Source organism: Chiloscyllium punctatum, chromosome 3 (assembly GCF_047496795.1).
Source record: "Chiloscyllium punctatum isolate Juve2018m chromosome 3, sChiPun1.3, whole genome shotgun sequence".
NCBI lineage: Eukaryota > Metazoa > Chordata > Chondrichthyes > Orectolobiformes > Hemiscylliidae > Chiloscyllium > Chiloscyllium punctatum.
The window spans coordinates 148,552,555-148,573,349 of record NC_092741.1 but is presented as its reverse complement, the minus strand read 5'-3'; the positions used below and the strand labels follow the sequence as shown (position 1 = coordinate 148,573,349).

The 20,795-nt window shown below is 41.3% G+C and overlaps 1 protein-coding gene across 1 annotated transcript in view; it reads right to left on the bottom strand.

The window, feature by feature from the left end:
* Positions 1-446: 446 nt before the first annotated feature.
* LOC140454443 (adhesion G protein-coupled receptor F5-like) overlaps positions 447-20,795 on the bottom strand; it is a 31,163-nt gene continuing 10,814 nt past the window's right edge. Inside the window, exons 3-10 of the mRNA XM_072549182.1 lie at positions 18,222-18,311; positions 17,080-17,252; positions 12,575-12,748; positions 9,540-10,904; positions 7,618-7,659; positions 7,480-7,536; positions 2,688-2,754; positions 447-519 (exon numbers count right to left, since the gene is read on the bottom strand). Of these exons, the coding sequence (XP_072405283.1) occupies positions 2,719-2,754; positions 7,480-7,536; positions 7,618-7,659; positions 9,540-10,904; positions 12,575-12,748; positions 17,080-17,252; positions 18,222-18,311 (1,937 nt within the window). The 3' untranslated portion in view covers positions 447-519; positions 2,688-2,718. The remainder of the gene's footprint in view (positions 520-2,687; positions 2,755-7,479; positions 7,537-7,617; positions 7,660-9,539; positions 10,905-12,574; positions 12,749-17,079; positions 17,253-18,221; positions 18,312-20,795) is intronic.

The following is a 20,795-nucleotide window of genomic DNA, read 5'->3' as shown; positions in this document are numbered from 1 at the left end:
AAAAGCACAGCGGTCAGGCAGCATCTGAGGAGCAAGGGAGTTGACGTTTCAGGCTTAACCTTTCATCTGGTGCAGATGAAGGGTTATGCCTAAAATATCGACTCTTGCTCCTCAGGTGCTACCTGACCTGCTGTGCTTTTTCCGGCACATATTTTAGCGACTTTGACTTCTCTAGCATCTGCAGTCCTCAATATCTCCTGAACTAGTGAAATAAAACAATTAGCCAACATACTTTGAAAATGTTGGAGGCAGTGAAGTCTATTGACCGCGTGTTTGCAATTTATGCTGCTGTCTTCAAGATGTTGTGAATATTTTTACCTTTTGCATGATTTGCACTGCATTAATCATTCCCATAATTATTAATGATTGCACAAGAGTTGGAATCTCAGTGCACCAAGATTATAATTGATTCACATGTACAATTATAAATGAAAAAATGCCAATCTCTGATGTACAAGTCGAATGCCCCATGAGTACCTGGATTCCTTTCATATAATTACTGGATAATATTCCAGGATCCTGAAAGGACAAAACAGGATACAAATTAAGAAGTAGCAAACCATTAAGAGTCAGGTATCACAGTGCATAGTCGGATGTATGACATTGCCCTGTATTGCTCAATGTCAGGGCAAATTTTTAATCTAGAAAATTGGGGTGACAGTTGGAAAGTAGAGTTGATGTAAATGTTCAGCCATCATCTTATTGAAAGGTAAAGAGTGCTAGGTGGTCTATATGGTCTACTCCTTCCCGATCCGAATTCTTTCTTATTTGCTTTAGTAAGGATAATGGAATGGGCCCAAAATGCAGGCCAGAGCCTGAATCATCTCATTAGTTCTGCTCATCAAATGGATAGAACATTACAATGCAGTACAGGCCCTTCAGCCCTCGATGCTGTGCCAACAAACCTACGCAGACATGAGGAGAATGTGCAAACTCCAGACAGACAGTCTGTCCAAGGCTGGAATTGAATCTGGGTCCCTGGCGCTGAGGCCACAGTGCTAACCACTGAGCCGCCGGGCCGTAATGGCTATACACCCAAAGATCTTCTGTGAACTGGGTCACAACCTGTTGGAAGTCCAAATTTCCATCAGAAGGACACTTGTACCAAAGATAGGAGGTTGGCAGACCTTAACTGGGAGACAGTTGTCAATGGCCATGACGTCTAGAGGCTGCCTTTTTGGAGGGGTACTGGAAGTGGCTAGGAGAAACAGAAAGCCCAGTGAGTCAAGGAGGTGGTCACAAGAAACAGAAGCCAGTGGATTTTGCACTTTGTCAGCGTATTGACTTTGCCAGCTATAAATGTGACAGTGATTGTCATGGACCACTTCAGGTGATGTTTAACTCAGAGTTCATTGCTGTGACATAAACAATCACCTCATGCATCAAAAGGCTGCAAAGATGCACTGCCAATAGGTCCAGTGTGACTGTCATAGAGAACACAATGTGCCTGAAGTACTTGCATGGAACAAGCTTTAGCAAGTCATTGTCCTACTCAAATGCTGTAGCAAGGACTGGATTGCAATTTTATGGCAATAGATTGTTCTGTTATTAGCAGTGATGTTTCATTCGTCATATCGCAATAACAGCTTTTATATCTTATGTAGATGGAAGAAACAGATTCTATAAAAGTGATCTAGGTTGATGCCACCTCGACTTTGGTCCTTTTTAACTCTGTTAAACGCTCTTCACCTCCCCTTCCCTGAGTCCCAACTTCCAGCTGAACCAGCCACCTCCAGGCCTCTACCAGTATCCCAATGAACTGATCTGTTTGGAATTTGGTTCAGATAACTATTGAGTCTCAATACTGTGAGGTAGGGGACAGCAGACGGCCATTTCACTCAATGTCACTTGAAGTGTATGGCCCAGTTGTTTGTATTTGCATTTTTGCCATGTTAGACAACATGAAAACCAAGACAAAACTGCAACAATAGGAGGTATGGAAACTCTGGGAGAAAACATTGAGAGACTGCTGGATCATTGGAAAGACTATACAGGAATATTGGATAAAGTTTTAAACATGCTGTGTGATTGTCCAAACTGAACTCAGGTGATTTGCAATACCCCGATATATTTATTTCTCAGACTTTCCCAAATGAAGGTGATTTTTGAACAATGGATGCTCACATTGAGTCAGTTCTTATCATATTTTGTTTCTTATATTCATATTTCATTTATAGTAATTCATTTTCATTCAAAATGCTGATGCTTCATAGATGTTCTCTTGCACAATATGTAGTATATAAACTTAAAAATGTCAAATTGGCAGGAGTTCCTAAAGATGTTAGAAGGTTGAGTAGTTCTTACAAACACTTTAAAACTTCTAGGTAGCCAAGCCTCATAAGTAGGATATGAGTAAAATAAGAATCTCCTGGACCTTTGCAGCACATTAAATGCTGCATTTTCTTGAAGTCACACTGTAAAGACTATCTCTATTGTCCATGATTTGCAGATGAGTTGAGGAAATATCCCTGGCCTTGCTGATAGACACAAGAAAAGTGTTGGAAGCCATGACAATGTCAATTAGTCACTTTTTAAAGATTTCAAATAGGCCCTTCACTTATTTATGGCAAAATCACTTGTCATCTGCATTATACTTTACCTGAAAATCACAAAGGATCTCCACTAATATTTTTTATCTCAACATTACCCCATCTAGGGACTTGAGATGGTTATTTAATTATACTAACCTTCTTTGAAAAACACCTCATCACCAGATGTTCAATAAGTATTTGAAGTTGTACTGGTAACTAGTTTCTAAAAAAAGAAATAAAATTGACTCTTATCAAATGAAGCCATTTGTTTGATCTTTCTTTACACTGTGCTCCAAAATTACCAGAATAAGTCATAGGGAATATTTTAAGAGAGCATCTTATTATACAGAGTTTGCTGAATATGAATCATGCTCTGTCTAATATAATAGTTATACAAGAGTGATTACATTTCAAAGTACTGCATTAACTGCAAAGTGTGATGGTTATTGAGTCTTAGAGTCATATAGCTCAGAAACGGATTCTTCAGTCCAACTCGTCCATGCCAACCAGACATCCCAATCTGGTCTAGTCCCATTTGCTAACATTTGGCCCATATTCCTCTCAACCCGTCTTATTCACATACCCGTTCAGATGTATTTTAATTGTTGTAATTGTACCAGCCTCCACCACTTCCTCTGGCAGCTCATTCCATACACACATACTCTGCGTGGAAAAAGTTACACCTTAGGTCCTTTTTAAATCTTTCCCTTTTCACCTTAAACCTATGCCTTTTTGTTTTGAACTCCCTCACCCTATCCACGCTCCCATGATTTTACAAACTGCTATAAGGTCACCCCTCAGCTTCTGATCCTGAACTTGAAAGATACAGTTGAATAAGAGGCTTTCTTGAATAAGAGCCTTTTTTTTCATAAGAAGTAATGGAAACTAAAGGTGGTAAATGGGGAAGCAAATCAGGGATATTAGCTGGGAGGATATGGTGAATGAAACTATCTGATATAAGCATAGGAACAACGTGTACATACTAACAGAAATGCTCCAATGAGATGATTGAGATCTTGTGGTACTGTCCCTTCCTCTGAGCCAGAGGTCTGTATTCAGGTCCCACATATCCTGGAGGTGTGTCACAGCATGTCCCACCAAGTTGATTAAAGTAACTCCATGAACTGATTGCAATGAATAAGCCATGTATGCAATTGGAGCTAAAGGATCTGGAGACTCTGAATTGCTTCTGGGTCCCTGGGTTTTCCAGAATGAATCTGCTGTGACTCAGGGAAACACTGGTTCTTCACAGCTTGCTCTAGTCATTTCTCAAAACCAGACAAACTACTGCAGAATTTGAGGGCTCAGAATGTATGTAAGATGAAGAAATGAGTTGCGATAGAGACAAAATACACATGGAAAATGAACCAATAGTTACAGGAACTCATTAATTAAAGAGATGGCCAGAATAGATAATCACAACAAGACTTGCTATCTAAAAAAATTGAGATCGTAAATATTTATAACATATATCCAGCTGGATTTTAACCTTTTCTTATGGAAATAAGGAACTCCTGAATCAATGAAACATTTCAATTACATGTAAACCTTGGTTTGCAAACTATGAAAAAGGACTTTTTTTAAAGAAAAGTACTGCCCCTCTCAGTCAATTTATCAATAGACAATAGACAATAGACAATAGATGCAGGAGTAGGCCATTCTGCCCTTCGAGCCTGCACCGCCATTCAATATGATCATGGCTGATCATTCCTAATTAGTATCCTGTTCCAGCCTTATCTCCATACCCCTTGACTCCACTATCTTTAAGAGCTCTATCCAATTCTTTCTTAAAAGAATCCAGAGACTGGGCCTCCACTGCCCTCTGGGGCAGAGCATTCCACACAGCCACCACTCTCTGTGTGAAGTAGTTTCTCCTCATCTCTGTCCTAAATGGTCTACCCCGTATTTTTAAGTTGTGTCCTCTGGTTCGGCACTCCCCCATCAACGGAAATATGTTCCCTCCTGCCAGAGTGTCCAGTCCTTTCATAAGCCTATACGTTTCAATCAGATCCCCTCTCAGTCTTCTAAACTCAAGGGTATACAAGCTCAGTCGCTTCAGTCTTTCCGTGTAAGGCAATCCTGCCATTCCAGGATTAACCATGGAATTAACCTGCCCCAAGATAAACATGGGCTCCTAACTGGGCTTCTTCTTGGAAAAGAGCTCTTTCCTATTCTTCAGAATATTCTTGATACCAATATGGATCAGAACAATTGACTTCTCTTCCTTCCTCTCAAATAGTCTCTTATGCCAGCTTGAGATGTGCCTCACTACACCAATGTATCATGTGGGACTCTTAATCTTAGCTATATATACTCTATCAACTCCCTCACCCTGGTTATTGAATTGCTTACAACTGTAACTTTTTCACACAGAGGGTGGTGCGTATATAGAATGAGCTGCCAGAGGAAATGGTAGGGGCAGGTATAATTGCAACATTTACCAGACATTTAGACAGACACATAAATAGGAAAGGGATATGGGCTAAAAACAGGCAACTGGAACTAGTTCAATTTAGGAAACCTGGTCAGTATGGATGGGTTGGTCCAAAAGGCCTGTTTCCATGCTGCATACCTCTATGACTCTGAGTCTATCGGATGAAGTTTCCCTCTTCATTCTATATCCCCATCTCCACCATCTTGTTTTTGACAAACTCCAGCTCCAAAGTGCCACAATTTGTGTTCTGGTTATTTGAAAGCTAGCACTCTTGTTAGTGAATCAAATGATCCAAGTTCAAATTCTATACCATGGCTTGAGTCCTATCATGGGACTGTACTGTAGTACTTTAGGAGCACTGCACTGTTGGAGATGCTATCTCCTAGACAAAACATTATACTGTATCCTTCTCGGCCTTGTTAGTTGCATGTAAAAGATTCTAAGGCACCATTTCTAAGAAGAGCTGACGACTCATTCCTGATGCCTGAGCCAACATCTATCTCTGAATCAACATCACAAAAAACGATTAAATAAAGCAAATAATTGTGAATTTAATGACCTGAAACAAAGCAGAAATTGCTGGAGAAACTCAGCTGGTCGGGCTACCAAGTGCTGACTATCTGGTCACTATCTGGCTGTGTTCTTAATAAAAAATACTTAGCTAAATTTGGGTGTTAGTCTGTGATGCTGACATAAACAAAGCAGAAAAAAACAGAGATCCTGAAAAAATTTCTTTCCTTATTCTAACAGTGAGCAAGTACATTGTACCTATTGGGTGGGTTTAACTTCTGCAGACGTTGATTCTCTATCTTGCCTGGGTTTCCATTTCCTTGCACATGAGAACCCATCTTGGATCTCCATTTTTCAGCAAAGTGTGACCAATGTTTGGAGCAAACTGCTCTGATACTACTCCCCAATATCTGAGTGTTTCTTTGTGGCCCTCTAACTGCTGTTGCTATCTACTTTAGCATTGCAATACTTAACTGGGGACTATTCCTCCTGACTCCAACTATAGCCGCAGAAAGCCCTTAGACTAATTAACGGGACCATGACACAGGTTTTGAAGGAGAGTTACTATTATATTTCCCCAGCATAAAGCAGATCAACAGCTAATACAAAGTGAGAAAGGACAGAGGTGTGTATGCCAACTCTAATTTACAACACTAAACTGAAAATTCTGGTGATTGATCAAATCTTTCCAATGGCCATGGTTATCTGAACATCGAAATATAAAGTGGGAGCAGAAGTGAGCCATTTGATCTTTCAGCCTGCTACAACATTCAGTATGATACTAGCAGAAAGTGAGGACTGCAGATGCTGGAGATCAGAGTCAAGAGTGTAGTGCTGGTAAAGCACAGCAGGTTAGGCAGCATCCGAGGAGCAGAAGAATTGACGTTTTGGGCATAGGCCCTTCATCAGGAAATTCCCGAAATTACGTCCAAAATGTCAATTCTCCAGCTTCTCGGATGCTGCTTGACCTGCTGTGCTTTTCCAACACCACACTCTCGAATATGATACAAGCTTTCCCTTTATCCCAAAGCCATATTCCTGTTTTGTTTCAACATCCCTGGCTTTATTTTATATCTAAATATGTATCAATCTCTTTCTTGAATATTTTCAGCTACCTGGCTTCCACAGCTATCTGTGGTTGCGAATTCCACAGATTGACCATCATCTGAGTGAAGAAAAGTTTCCTTATCTCAGTCCTAACTGTCCAATTCATATCCTGAGACATGACTTCTGGTTCTAGATTCCCTGTATCTAGTCTGTCCAGCCCTGTCAAAATTTTATATATTTCGATCAGATCTCCTCTCATTCTTCTAAACTCGGGTAAATACAGCCACAGTTGAACAAATCTCTCCTCATATGACAGTCCTGCCATCCTTGATATCAGCCTAGTGACCCTTTGCTGCACTCCCTCTATGGGAAATACATCCTGCTTTAGGTAGCATGACCAAAACTGCACCAAATACTCCAGGTTTGTCCTCACCAAGGCCCTATATAACTGCAGTATGACACCCGTACTTCTAATATCAAATCCTTTTGCAATGACGGCCAACATATTAAATGATGCTGCACCTGCCTGTCTACTTTGATGGACTGGTGGACAAGGATACCCAGATCCCGTCGCACATCCACATTTCCTAACATATGACCATTGAAGTAATACTCAGAAACAAAAACAGAAATTGCTGGAAAAAACTCAGCAAGTCTGGTAACATCTGTGGAGAAGAAGCAGAGATAACATTTCGGCTTCAGTAACGTTTCTTCAGAACACAACAATAATACTTAGTCTTTATGTTTTTCACACCGAAATGTATAACCTCACACTTAATTACACTAAGCTGTATCTGCACTGTCTTTGCCCCCAGGTTCAACTTGTCAGTGGGTATGTTCTGTAGGTACAAGGTTTCATGAAATTTAGGAGGAGCAGGTGTCTTCTACCTAACAGATATGTCACCGATGGTAGAATGTGAAGAATGATGAAGTGACAGAAACTGAACATGAACATACCGTCTTTTGGGAAGAATTTGATGATGGTACAAACTTCTGCCTTAAGGCTTCTTGTACCTAATGTAGTAATCAGAGAAAGAAAAATTTAAGTGGGGTGAAGAACAGATGGATTTGGAAAAGGTGGTGATTGCAACTTACCTTACTGTCCATGAGTATACCAAAAATCAAAATACACAACCCCTGAAAACAAAAGTAGAGAAAAGTTGATAAACATTTAACTTCTGACACAAAACACTAGCATTGATAAATGGCTTATTTGTCTGCTCTATTCTGATATAAATCGTACAATATCACAAGGTTTTCTGACCAGCTGTACCAAAGAGGGCATGGTTGGGACTTTGTTAACCATTCATCCTATAGCTAGTAGCTGACCAGATATCTTAAATTAATCTAGTCCCATTTGCCAGCATTTGGCCCATATCCCTCTAAATCCTTCCTATTCATGTACCATTTCAGATGCCTTTTAAATATTATAATTGTACCAACCTCCACCACTTTCTCTGGCAGCTCATTCCATACATGCACCACTCTGTGTGAAAAAGGTTGGCCCTTAGCTCCCTTTTAAATTTTTCTCCTCTCACCTTAAATCTATGCCCTCCATTTTTGGACTCTCCTACCTTGGTGAAAAGACCTTGACTATTCACCATATTCATGTCCCTCATGATTTTATAAACTTGTATAAGGTCATCCCTCAGCCTCTAACGCTCCAGGGAAAACAATCCCAGCCTATTCAGCCTCTCCCTAGAGCTCAAACCCTCCAACCCTGGCAACATCTTCATAAATCTTTTCTGTATCTTTTCAAGTTTCACAATATCTTTCCTATAGCTTGGAGACCAGAAACGAATTCCAAAAGTGGCCTAACCATAACAGCCACAACATGACCTCCCAATCCCTGTACTCAATGCACTGATCAATAAAGGCAAGCATACCAAATGCTTTCTTCACTATCCTGTCTACATGGGACTCCACTTTCAAGGAGTATGAACCTGCACTCCAAGGTCTCTTTGTTCAGCAAAACTCCCTAGGACCTTACCATTAAGTGTATAAGTCCTGCTAAGATTTGCCTTTTCAAAATGGAGCACCTCACATTTATCTAAGTTAACCTCCATCTGCCATTCCTTGGTTCATCAGCTCATCTGATCAAGGTCCTGTTGTACTCTGAGGTAACCTTCTTTGCTATCTACTACCACCACCAATTTTGGTGTCACCTGCAAACTTATTAACTATATCTCTCACATTCACTTCCAAATCATTTATATAATTGACAAAAAGCAGTGGATTCAGCACCAATTCTTGTGGCACACAATTGGTCACAGGGTTCTAGTCTGAAACCAACTGAGCTAAAAAAATCCCAACAGTAACATTAATAGGAATACCACTGAGAATATTGCTCTGAACTGAGTGTTTGGCTGCTATAGGACTTCCTTGCAGAATGCTGTGATGAAGTCACTTACTTCATGGTACTTTGCCTTAAAGTGAACCCCAACCTATCACTGAAGGGAAGTGTTTTGCTGCAGAGTTAGGATCAATGCTGATTTTTTCATTGCAAGTGCACTGAATGCAGCATTGACATGGTGAAACAAACTTCTCCTTACACAGGACTTAGGAGCACAGGTAGACTTTCAATTAGGTCATGGCTGACCTGATCACTTTTCTAGCCTGTCCCCTTACCCTTAATTCCTTTACTGTCAAAAGTTTATCCAGCTCAGCCTGGAATAAATATAAGGACCCAGCCTCCACTAATTTCTTGACAAGCAAATTAATGGGTGCCATCAATAAGTGTCTTACATTTAAGATGGAGGTGAGAGTTTTTGTCTTATTCTTTAATGCCTAAAGTAAGTGCTCCCATGCCGCTTGGAGAAATGTAAGTTAGACTATGTCAGTGATCTAAAACACTCTTGCTTTCTCTATTGACCTGTTGATCAGCCTGTGTTGAGCTCTTGCCCCATAATATCTTTCAACATGCTCAGTTTATTTTATATGAATAACTCCTACATGTTGCACATATAAGCTGCATAAAACTATCTAGCAAAGAGTTATGGGCATTATATGGTACATACCTGGAGTCCACTCAGGATATTAAATGCATAATCTAATATGTTAGAGGAATGTTTATCCAGGAATCCAAATCCAAGTGCCCAAGTGAGACCCAAGACTGAGCTGAGAATAACAACACTTCTACAAATTTGCTTTACTATATTAGAGTCCTTTGTACTGTTGATTGACTTCTCCCCAACAGTTGGACGCAGAATCTTAAATATGGCAAGAAATGTAATGAAGATGTTCATTGCAATGATGCTCAATATTGGGACAATATAAAGTAAATTAAGGTAGGTCTCTTCTGTGTTGAGCCAGCATTTCCCTTTTTGTATGTAATGATTTTGGGAAAAGCCAACTGCAAAAGTGCTGATGGAAATTATTAATGGACACAGGTAGCCCAGAGCAAATGACATGATCAGAATTGCTGTTTTGCTGAAATCTTTGAAAAGAAAAATCAAGTGATAAAGAAGCAGAAGTGCCAGAGTAAACATCCAGAAAAACAAAGAAAGATGAAAAAATTTCATTAAGAAAATAGTCACTATGCAGACTGTTGTATTTCCTTTCAGGTATTGAGCCATCATGAAGAGCACATAAACTGTAAGTAGGGATAGAATAATATTCAGCATCATTATATGTCGGGTTTGTGAGGTCTTAGTTTTGGTCACATGCTTCCATACAACTGTCTCTATAATAAGACCAATTATCAAACACCCGACAGATAGTCCAGTTGTAATCTGGCTTATAAATTCCAAAATTTTGCCTTCTTTACGTGCAAAAGGTGACATCAGTGAAGAAAAAGAGGTCAGGTGGTCACACTTGCAAATAATGTTGTCTCCCTTTGTTTCAGGTCTGCATCCCGATGAACTCCATCCTCCCCCGTCATTCTGAGCAAAGTCCCAAAACACACATTTAGCACTGTCTCGCTGAAGTGTAATGTTCAGTAATGAGGAAACTATTTCGATATTAATTGAAGAACTTTCTGCTATTATTGTCACAGCAAGGCTATTCAATTTTTCTGTGCTGTTGTTTGGTGTGTCAAGGATATCAGTCAATGTTGCATATGCAACGCCGATGACAAGGGAACTGTTTGGAAGCTTTGAGAGTTCTTTTTCATCAATGTTCACAATATTGCTTGATGATCTGTTTTTATATTTAAAATCACTGAAATTAATTTTATAATCCTTATGAGAATTTGAGTTAATCTTCACTCCCTTCAACTGAATATTAGATTTTGTGATGTTGAAAGTTTCTTCAGTTGAAGAAAATAGGGTGGTAAATTGTTCTATAGACATCAATAGCTGGGAGCTGACGTTGTGTGGTGCCACTGTTTTCCAAGATGACAGGGCAGATTGATCAATAATCGTATTTACTGTGACAAGGAAATTCTGGAAGCACAAGACAAAACTTTATTAGATAACTCATTTTGTTTGGAACAAAATAAATGTACTTGAGAAAGTCAGATCTTACAATGGGAGACCTATCCAGTCTCCCATGCACTGCACTCGCGTCAGTGCATGATAAACAAATTCTTCTTTAACTCCACTCACTTCCTCCCAATAATCCGTGGTTAAAAACTGAAAGTGCTGTGAATGCTGTAAATCAGAAACAAAAACAGAAATTGCTGGAAAGTTCAGCAAGTCTGGCTGCAGAGAGAAATCAGAGTTAATGTTGTGGGCTGAGTGGCTTGAGCAGAGTGCTGCATGTAGGTTGGCTATCCACATCCTTTATCTCCCAATGGACAAAATTTCGGAAAAAAGGAATGGGGCAGGTGTCCTGGAATCTGTTCTTACCTGCCGAATTTGAAAGCCCCCTAACTTGGCCCAGCCCAGCGAAAATATCAATTTTAATCTTGCCTGTCTTTCTATTCAGATCTTCCCACAAGACTATAGAAAAGTTATGACACAGAATAAGACCATTCATCTCAGTGCCCATTGAATAAACTAGCCACCCATTCTATTCCCACTTCCAGTTCTTGGCTTGTAGCCTTACAAGATACTGTACTTCAACTAAGGTCAAGGTTTCTTCTGACTGGTTTCTGTCTCAATCACCAAACTGGGCAGTGATTTCCAGCCAACCACTAGCTTTTTGATGAAAAGGCTGTTTCTTAATGAAAGTGATTCTACCAATCACTTTAAATTTATGCTGTCTGATAATTGACCTGTCTGACAGGAAAAACAGTTCTTCGCTGTCCACTTTATCTGGGCCTCTCATTATCTCATACACCTCAATTTAATTACCTCTCCACCTTCTCTGTTCTACATAAAACAACCCAAGTATATCCAGGAAAGCAGATGACGAGTACAAAGCTGGCTGTTCAGCATTTTCCTTTGTTACCTTACATTTTCTGAACGCATGTGGCACGTATTGGAAGTTGATTCTGGGATTTTTAGCTGCTGCAAGTCTTTCTAGCCAGGAACAATATATTGTTTGTCATACAGTGGTGACCTTGTGGTATTATTGCTGAACTAATAATCCAGGTACCCAGGTAATGTTCTGGGACATGGGTTCAATACTGTCTGTGGCACATGGCAGTTGAATTCGTAAAAATCTGAAATTGGGAGTCAAATGATAATCAATAAACCAGTGTCAGGAGGAAAAATGCTCATCTGGTTCACTCGTGCCCTTTAGGGCATCTTTGCCTGGCCTTCAGTCTCACAACAACATTGTTGCCTCTTGCCTGCCCTCTGGGTAAATGGGGATGGGCAATAAATGCTGGCCTAGTCCATGAGTAAATAAAACTAAATTTTAAAATGCAGCTATAGGGAACACACTGCTGACAGGAAACCTAGCCAAACATATAGCTGCTTCAAAGTTGAAGTGCAATCCTGGTCTTCCCCAACTTGCATGGGTGGACAATGAGAGGCCCCAGTGAATTAGTACTCTGCTTTGTTTTTTATTTTCAGGAGAGGTTACCAGAAACGGGTGGCCATGTTTGTGAAATAGCCAAATCAACGATTCTTCACAGTATGATGAATGTTGCTCTTTTCAATGAGTTTTGACAATAATTGTCATTTGTTAATTTTGACTTTTGCTTTACATTATGATTAATTCTTACCTGCATTGTGGACTGGTTAACAGAAACATTTGTTAAAGATGAAAAAGCACTGAGGATGTCAACGGTGGCTATGAGGTTTCCAGGTTCTGTGATAACTTGATTTGTTGAGGTGTTGGCCAATTGCTGCACCAGGCCAGCAAGGTTCTTTGCTAATTCAGTTTTGTTCTTGGTGGACTAGAAAATGGTAATGTTAAAGATTTAGAAGGAAAGCCAACTCTACAATATGGCACACATTAGAAAGGAGAGATTTTTATATGTTATGCTGACTTAAACTCTTAGAAATACTAAAAATGTTGGGAGAGCAAATTTCCAGAGACTAGGTTTTCCAAACACACACCATAACTTCATTTCACAACTCAAGAGGGTTGGATAGTTCATTTGACTGGATGGCTGATCAACAGGTTCGTTTCCCACCAGCTGAGGTCAACACGATGGTCCTGCCTTCTCAACTTCACCCCACTCCCCCCCACCCCACCTCCCACCCCCAACCACCCCCCCACCCCACCTCCCAACCACCCCCCCACCCCACCTCCCAACCACCCCCCCACCCCACCTCCCAACCCACCCCCCCACCCCACCTCCCAACCCACCCCCACCCCCACCCCCAACCCACCCCCCCCACCCCCACCCCCAACCCACCCCCCCCACCCCCACCCCCAACCCACCCCCCCCACCCCCACCCCCAACCCACCCCCCCCACCCCCACCCCCAACCCACCCCCCCCACCCCCACCCCCACCCCCACCCCCACACCCCACCTCCACACCCCACCTGAGGTGCAGTGACCCTCAGGTTAAACCACCACCAGTCATCTCTCTCTAATGAGAGAGCACCCTTATAATCCTCTGAGACTGTGACAACTTTACTTTTATCTCTAACTTCATTAGAAGAATTGTGGAAAAATCAGGGAAAAGAATGAGAAACAAGAGAAAACTCCCACAGTTCTTCCTGATTGTAATTCACACAGTGTCATTATAGACAACACTCGTACCATGTGATCTTGTACACTGGCTTTTTAACCACCAGGTTATAGTCCAACAGGTTTATTTGGAAATACAAGCTTTCAGAACATTACTTCTTTGTTGGGTAGCTCGTGGGCAGGATACATAGGACACAGAATTTAAAAGTAAACGGTCAAAGTGTCATACAACTGATGCAATAAATTAGACTGACCTGGCTGTTGTACCTCCATTGTCCCTGTAGCAGAAACAAAAGGCCAAACCCTGCACCCTAGTTTTTGGCTTAGTGAGAGTTGGGTCGAGTTGCTGTTTTGCAGATTGGATTCTGAGCATGTTGGTGAAGTGGAACATGGTCATGAATATTCCCTAACAGGGATCAGAAGGTGCTGCTTGGAGGAATGGTGCAAAGTAGACGCATTGTTTTGCCAAGGAAACAGCACCCCCTAACCGACGACTGTACACCTCCCTGACTTCATTACATCTGCACTCCCAGACTGACCAATATGGATCTACAGGACAGAACATGAACCATGCCCAGGACAGTGATTACCCCTTATCTGGAAGCCTAAGTCTGGCCAAATCACTGGGGTGGGGTTTGGGAGGCTGCCCTTAACTTACTGTTCTGGGCCCAACCCTCCGACTGAGAGGTGCCTCCATGGACTTCAGTAATGACTACTACTCCCCTTTGACTTTGAGACATAGCTGCCTGTTTGCTGCAAATACAGTGTGTTAGGTATGTAAACTGCTGAAACCTGGTGTCCTTATGAGATTGACATTGCAACCTGTCATCCAGTCTGGTATCCACCCACTTGACAGAGGACTGCTGAATAGCAAGGAAGACTGCTTGTCTGACTGTGTCAGGGAAGACAGGGATACTGCATTGATAAGGTATTTAACAAGCTCTAATTCCCATTAATTAGCAGCTTGCCACTACCTAGCAAATGCATAAACGATGTGGCCAGTTAATCCTAATGATTAGATTCCCTCGTGTGGAAACAGGGCCTTCAGCCCAATCAGTCCACACTGACCGTCCAAAGAGTAACCCACCCAGACCCATTCCCCTCTGACTAACTGCACCTAACACTGTGGGCAATTTAGCACAGCCAATTCACCTGACCTGCACATCTTTGGACTGTGGGAGGAAACTGGAGCACCCAGAGGAAAACCCACGCAGACACAGGGAGAATGTGCAAACTCCACACAGACAGTCGCCCGAGGCTGGAATCGAACCTGGGACCCTGGTGCTGTGAGTCACTGTGCCGCCCTGAGATCGGTCTCACTGCAGTTCTTGCCTGATTATGATGGGTCAAAAAAACCCATCATGGCCCATGCTATTCAGACCCTGTAAGATCCGACTCAATCAGTTATTACAGCACTGAATGGGGTCATTCTACCGACTCTCCCCTTGCTCACTCACTAGAGGAGTAATCTAGTTACTGCCACTCCCTTGCTCTTTATTCATAACTTTGCAATTCTTTATTCCTCACGTGCTCATTCAGTTCCCTTTTGAAACCCACATTTGAATCTTCTTCCCGCATATTCTCAGGCTCATGACACCGATATGTAACACTTACAGTGTTGTAACATTGTCTATGCTTCTACAAGGTTCATATTGGAGCAGATCAGAAGCACCAGGAGGAGATTTTGATGCCTGGGCTGCACTGGTCACCTTATAACCAAGGGAGAGAATGCTGCACCATTCTGGCATGTTGTGCAGCTGGAAGCAAAAGGAGGATGTCCTAGTGGGAACAACAGGTGATGAGGATCAGGACATTGGTGGCCAGGAAAGACCTGCTAGAGGTTCTGATAGAGCCATGAACCATTGATCACAAAAGAACCTAACTGAAACCTGCCTCCAGGATGAATGAGTTGGGATTGAACTATTTTTCACTGTGGAACATTTTATTGGTTAATAGATTAGATTCCCTACAGTGTGGAAGCAGGTCTTTCAGCCCAACCAGTCCACACCGACCCTCTGAAGAGTAACCCACACAGACCCATTTCCCTCTGACTAATGCACCTAACACTATGGGCAATTTAGCATAGCCAACTCACCTGACCTGCACATCTTTGGACTGTGGGAGGAAACCAGAGCACCCGGAGGAAACCCACACAGTTGCGGGGAGAATGTGCAAACTCCACACAGTTGCCCAAGGCTGGACTTGAACCTGAGTTCCTGGCGCTGTGAGGCAACAGTGCTAACCACTGAGCCATCATTATGTGGCAGCAACTGCTGATCAGTCTAATGCACATGTGGACCTAAACCAAAAACAGATTGTGCTGGAAAACTCAGCAAGTCTGGCAGCATCTGTGGAGAGAAAATAGAGTTAATGTTTCAAGGAGTCCGGTAAACCTTCTTTCTCTCTTCTTAATTAATGAGCAAAAGATGTTGGGAGAAAACTCAACATGGGCCATGTCAGAACAGTTGCCTTAGAATTGTAGAATCATATAGTACAACTCAGCTCAGCCTGCATCCAGGAGCCCTAAACCTACCAGGGTTAAATTGCAGTCTTTGCCATATAGAGCTGGAGTAGGCTATTTAACACTTCTGTTCCTTGGATGCTGCCTGACCTGCTGTGCTTTTCCAGCAACACATTTTCAGCTATTTAACCCTTCAAGCCTGTTCTGCTATTCAATGAAATCAAGATCAATGACTTAATTCCATTCACTCACATTGACTCTTGTGCATTTGGTTAACAAAGATTTTTCAATCTCATTTTTAAAATTAACAACAGATCTGCCATCAACTTTTGTTTGTGAAAGGGTGTATTAAACACCTACTACCCTATATGTGTTGAAATGTTTATTGATTTCACTCCTGAAAAGTCTGGCTGGGATTTTCCAAACTCTGCACCTTAGTCTGAGAGTCCCCAGACAATGAACTGGTTTCTTCCATCTACCATGTAAGCTCTGCTTAATATCTTGAACACTTCAAGCAATTTTTAGCATTTTAAATTCCAGATAATCCATCCATTATTTCTATAACCTCTCCTAGTTAAGTTATCTGGATGAGCACCGGTGTTCCCTGAATGTTAAGTGCACCCTCTCCAGGACTGATTGACTTCTTAAGTTATCATTCCTAGAACTGAGCACAATAATCCAGTTTTGATCTAATCGGGTCTTTGAAGAACCTTTATAGCAAAAGGTACGCAAGCGGACTGGGAAAATCTACAAGCCATTTTAATTCCTAAATAGAAAGTCAGAACAGGAGTATTGAGCTTTGTTATGCCACGGAAAAAAATTCAAACATCCAGACAGGCAGTTAAATCAAATCATTTTCTGAAATGTTGCTTGCCTATGAAAGAACTGAACTGGTTACAAAATAAAAACCAAAAGAACTGCGAATGCTGTAAATTAGAAACAAAAACAGAAATCACTGGAAAAGCTCAGCAGGTCTGGCAGCATCTGTGGACAGAAAGCAGAGTTAACATGTCAGGTCCAGTGTCCCTTCCTCAGAACGGATTTCTCACTACAGATGCTGCCAGATCTGCTGAGCTTTCCCAGAAATTTCTATTTATGTGACTGAATTGATTACAATGTACAGTACCTCCAGCATGTTTTTGATCTCAGCCAATACACAAAAGTTTTCTTCTGTTAAGTACTTTCCATTCTCACATTTTTTTCTCATACATCCAGTCTCATTCTTAGGGCATTCTTTTATTGCTGCCTGCCCTGACTTGGCTAGTCCATAAACAGGGTCATAACACAGAATGTGACAATCTGAGGAAAGAAAACAGCATTTACACAGTAATTATCAGAATACCAAAAACTTGCAAATGTGTGAGATGTGAATGTGCTTTTATTAAACTATGTTACATACAGGTCAATTTGTCAATTTATTCTGCTCCTCTTCTATTTGTACATATTATTTATTTAACTTCTTTCAAAAGTGCAACATTAATCAAATAGAATTTGACTCTCAAGACAAGCCAGCTTTATTCAAGGGATCTGGTTCCTGCATGTTTATAAATAGGGTATGGGATATTTGGCTGAACCTTCTGGGCCCTGAGGTAGTGGAATGGGATGCAGGAGTGAACGTAATTCGGCAGAACGATGGCAGACGAAACCTGCCCACCTTCGCACCTTTATCCAAATTACGTTTGGGTGGAAAGGTCCATGCTCCAGCAACATGTCTCCAGTCACACCCTTTAAGTGATCAATTAATAACCACTTAAGGGCCTATTTCTGTCTGGGCTGCAATGATTTTAGCTTCAGGTTTCATCAGAAAGCCTCTTTCTCAAACATATGGAGGGAAACAGAAGACAATGAAGGTAAACAAGGTGAAAGATTCAAATGGATATCCTGTTGGAGAGAACAGCAGAATTTATTCAAAGTGAGCATACCTGGAAGAGAAGTTGCGGCGAATCACTTAAATAAAAGCAAAATATTGCAGATGCTGGTGATCTGAATTTTACAAAACAGCAAGTGCTGAAGAAACTCAACAGATCTGGCAGCATCTGTACAGTGAGAAACAGAGTTCACATTTTTCAAATCCATATCTCATAGTCTTGAACAGAAGGGGCCTGTTCTCTGAGCAAAAGATGCAAGGAATGCTCATGGTAGTACAAGAGAGTTAGAGCTGCAAATTAAGTGCTAATGATGGGTGTTAATATTAGGAAAGAGGAATGTGGTTTCTGAGTAAATTATACTGAGTCTTGTTTTTCCTTCAGTGTAGTAAATATAACCTACCATTCGATGTAGTGTTGCTCCGATAATAACATCGTACCAACGATTTGGGTAAATTCTCATTTTTCTTCAATTTCAAGGTGCATTTCATTTCTACAGGTTAAATGATTTCAGTGAATGAAAACAAGTTAAGAATTCCAGATTATTTCATAAAGAAAACTGATCACTAGTTTGTTTACAAATCCTGGCATCACAAATAGCAGTCCTCAGCCAATTCAATTCACACCACATAATATTGAAAAGAGCTGAAGATGCTGGATACTTGCCATCATCAGTGCTGAAGACCCTGCCCCCAAAACAGCCATGTCAGCATTCTCAGTAAATGCACTGATATATCTACCTGACAATGTGGAAACTTGCCCAGCTATTTCCTTCCTACGAAAAAGAAAACAAGTCCAACCTGACAAATCATAGTCCCATGAGTGCACTCTCAATCATCTGCCAATTAAGATATTATTGATAGTGTTGCCAAGAGACAATTACTCATCAATAAACTGCTCCTTGATGCTCAGTTTAGGTTTCACCAGGATCACTTAGCTCTTGAAATCATTATCGACTTCATCATCATATATGGACGAAAGTGCTGAATTCCATCACTGCAAGTTAATGCCCTTCACATAAAGATAACATTTGGCATCAAGAACCCAAAGCAACTTAGATCAATGGGAATCAGCAGGACATTTTAGCTGTTTTCAGTCATACATAGCACAAAGGAAAACAGTTGTGTATGTTGGAGACTAATTAATTCAGCCCATCAGGACAGCACTGCAGGAGCTCCTCCTGAGCTACACCCAACCTTCTTCAGCTGCTTCATTAATGTCCTCCAACATTTAAAAGGCATTTGGATGGGTATATGAATAGGAAGGGTTTGGAGGGATATGGGCCGGGTGCTGGCAGGTGGGACTAGATTGGATTGGGGTATCTGGTCGGCATGGACGTGTTGGACTGAAGGGTCTGTTTCCATGCTATCCATAACTCCATTACTCTATTATGCTTTTCAGATAGGAGGCCTGTGACCAGAGATGTGCCACAAGTATTGGCACTGGGCCAATGCTTTTTGTTATTTAGATAAATGATTTGGATGTGAACATAGGAGGTAGAGTTAGTAAGTTTGCAGATGACACTAAAATTGGAGGTGTAGTGGACAGTGAATGTGAGGTATAGGGTTAAAATTGTGCAGAATAAGGGAACAGGTGTTGCTTCTGCAAAAGCTTACATTATAAAATTAGACTGTGCATGCCAATACTAAACAGTGAGAAGTGAAAACAGGTAGAATTATCTATGACTAATAGGGCAGAGCGACCGTGCAGCAGGATGTACCAGGCATAGGGAAACAGAAGAAGTGAAAATAGATAGAATTATCTATGACTAATAGGGCAGAGTGACCGTGTCGTGGGATGTACCAGTAACAGGAGAATAGTGTGCCAGTCGCAGGCGGGATGTGGCCAACAGATGGAATTTAGTTTGGCACGATGATCACACGAAGACAGCAAACTATGCCAGGATAGTCACATATAAGGAATGAGATAAATAAGAGTAAGGGGCGACAGGTTTAGAGTAATGGGAGAAGTAAACAGAGGCGGACAGAAGCTAGACAAAGGTGGAGTGAAGCTAGAGCTTGTGATAGGCCACGCACTACAATAAAAGTAACCAATGGGGTGACAGGGGAGGACCAAGAGACGCAGCTGAACAGCATAAATCAGAATGTAACCCTCGTTAGATGCTTACTCGTTAGGCACCCGTTCTTGCAAGTATGTATCAATAAAATTCGCTGCTTCAGAATTTGACTCGGACAGAGATTTATTAATATGTGAGTTTTGTTTCTCACAGTGAAGAAGGTTACCTCAGAGTACAACAGGATCTTGATCAGATGGGCCAATGGGCCAAGGAGTGGCAGATGGAGTTTAATTTAAATAAATGCGAGGTGCTACATTTGTGAAAATTAAATCAGGGCAGGACTTATACACTTCATGGGAAGGTCCTGGAAAGTGTTGCTGAACAAAGAGACCTTGGAGTGCAGGTTTATAGTTCCTTGAAGTAGAGTCACAGGTCAATAGGATAGTGAAGAAGACATTTAGTATACTTTCCTTATTGATCAGAGCACTGAGTATAGGAGTTGGGAGGTCATGTTGCAGCTCTACAGGACAATATAGATTAGGCCACTTTTGGAATATTGTGTGCAGTTCTGGTCACCTTCTTATTGGAAAGATGTTGTGAAACTTGAAAGGGATCAGAAAAGATTTACAAGGATGTTGTCAGGATTGGAGGATTTGAGCTGTAGGGAGAGGTTGAATAGGCTGGGACTGTCTTTCCTGAATCGTCGGAACCTTATAGAGGTTTACAAAATTATGAGGATTATGGATAGGATAAATAAACATGGTCTTTTCCCTGGGGTGGGGGAGTCCAGAACTAGAGAGCATAGGTTTAGGGTGAGAGGGGAAAGATATAAAAAGGACCTAAGGGCAACCTTTTCATGCAGATGGTGGTGCATGTATGGAATGAGCTGCCAGAGGAAGTGGTGGAGGGTGATATAATTACAACATTTAAAAGGCATCTGGATGGGTACATGAATAGGAA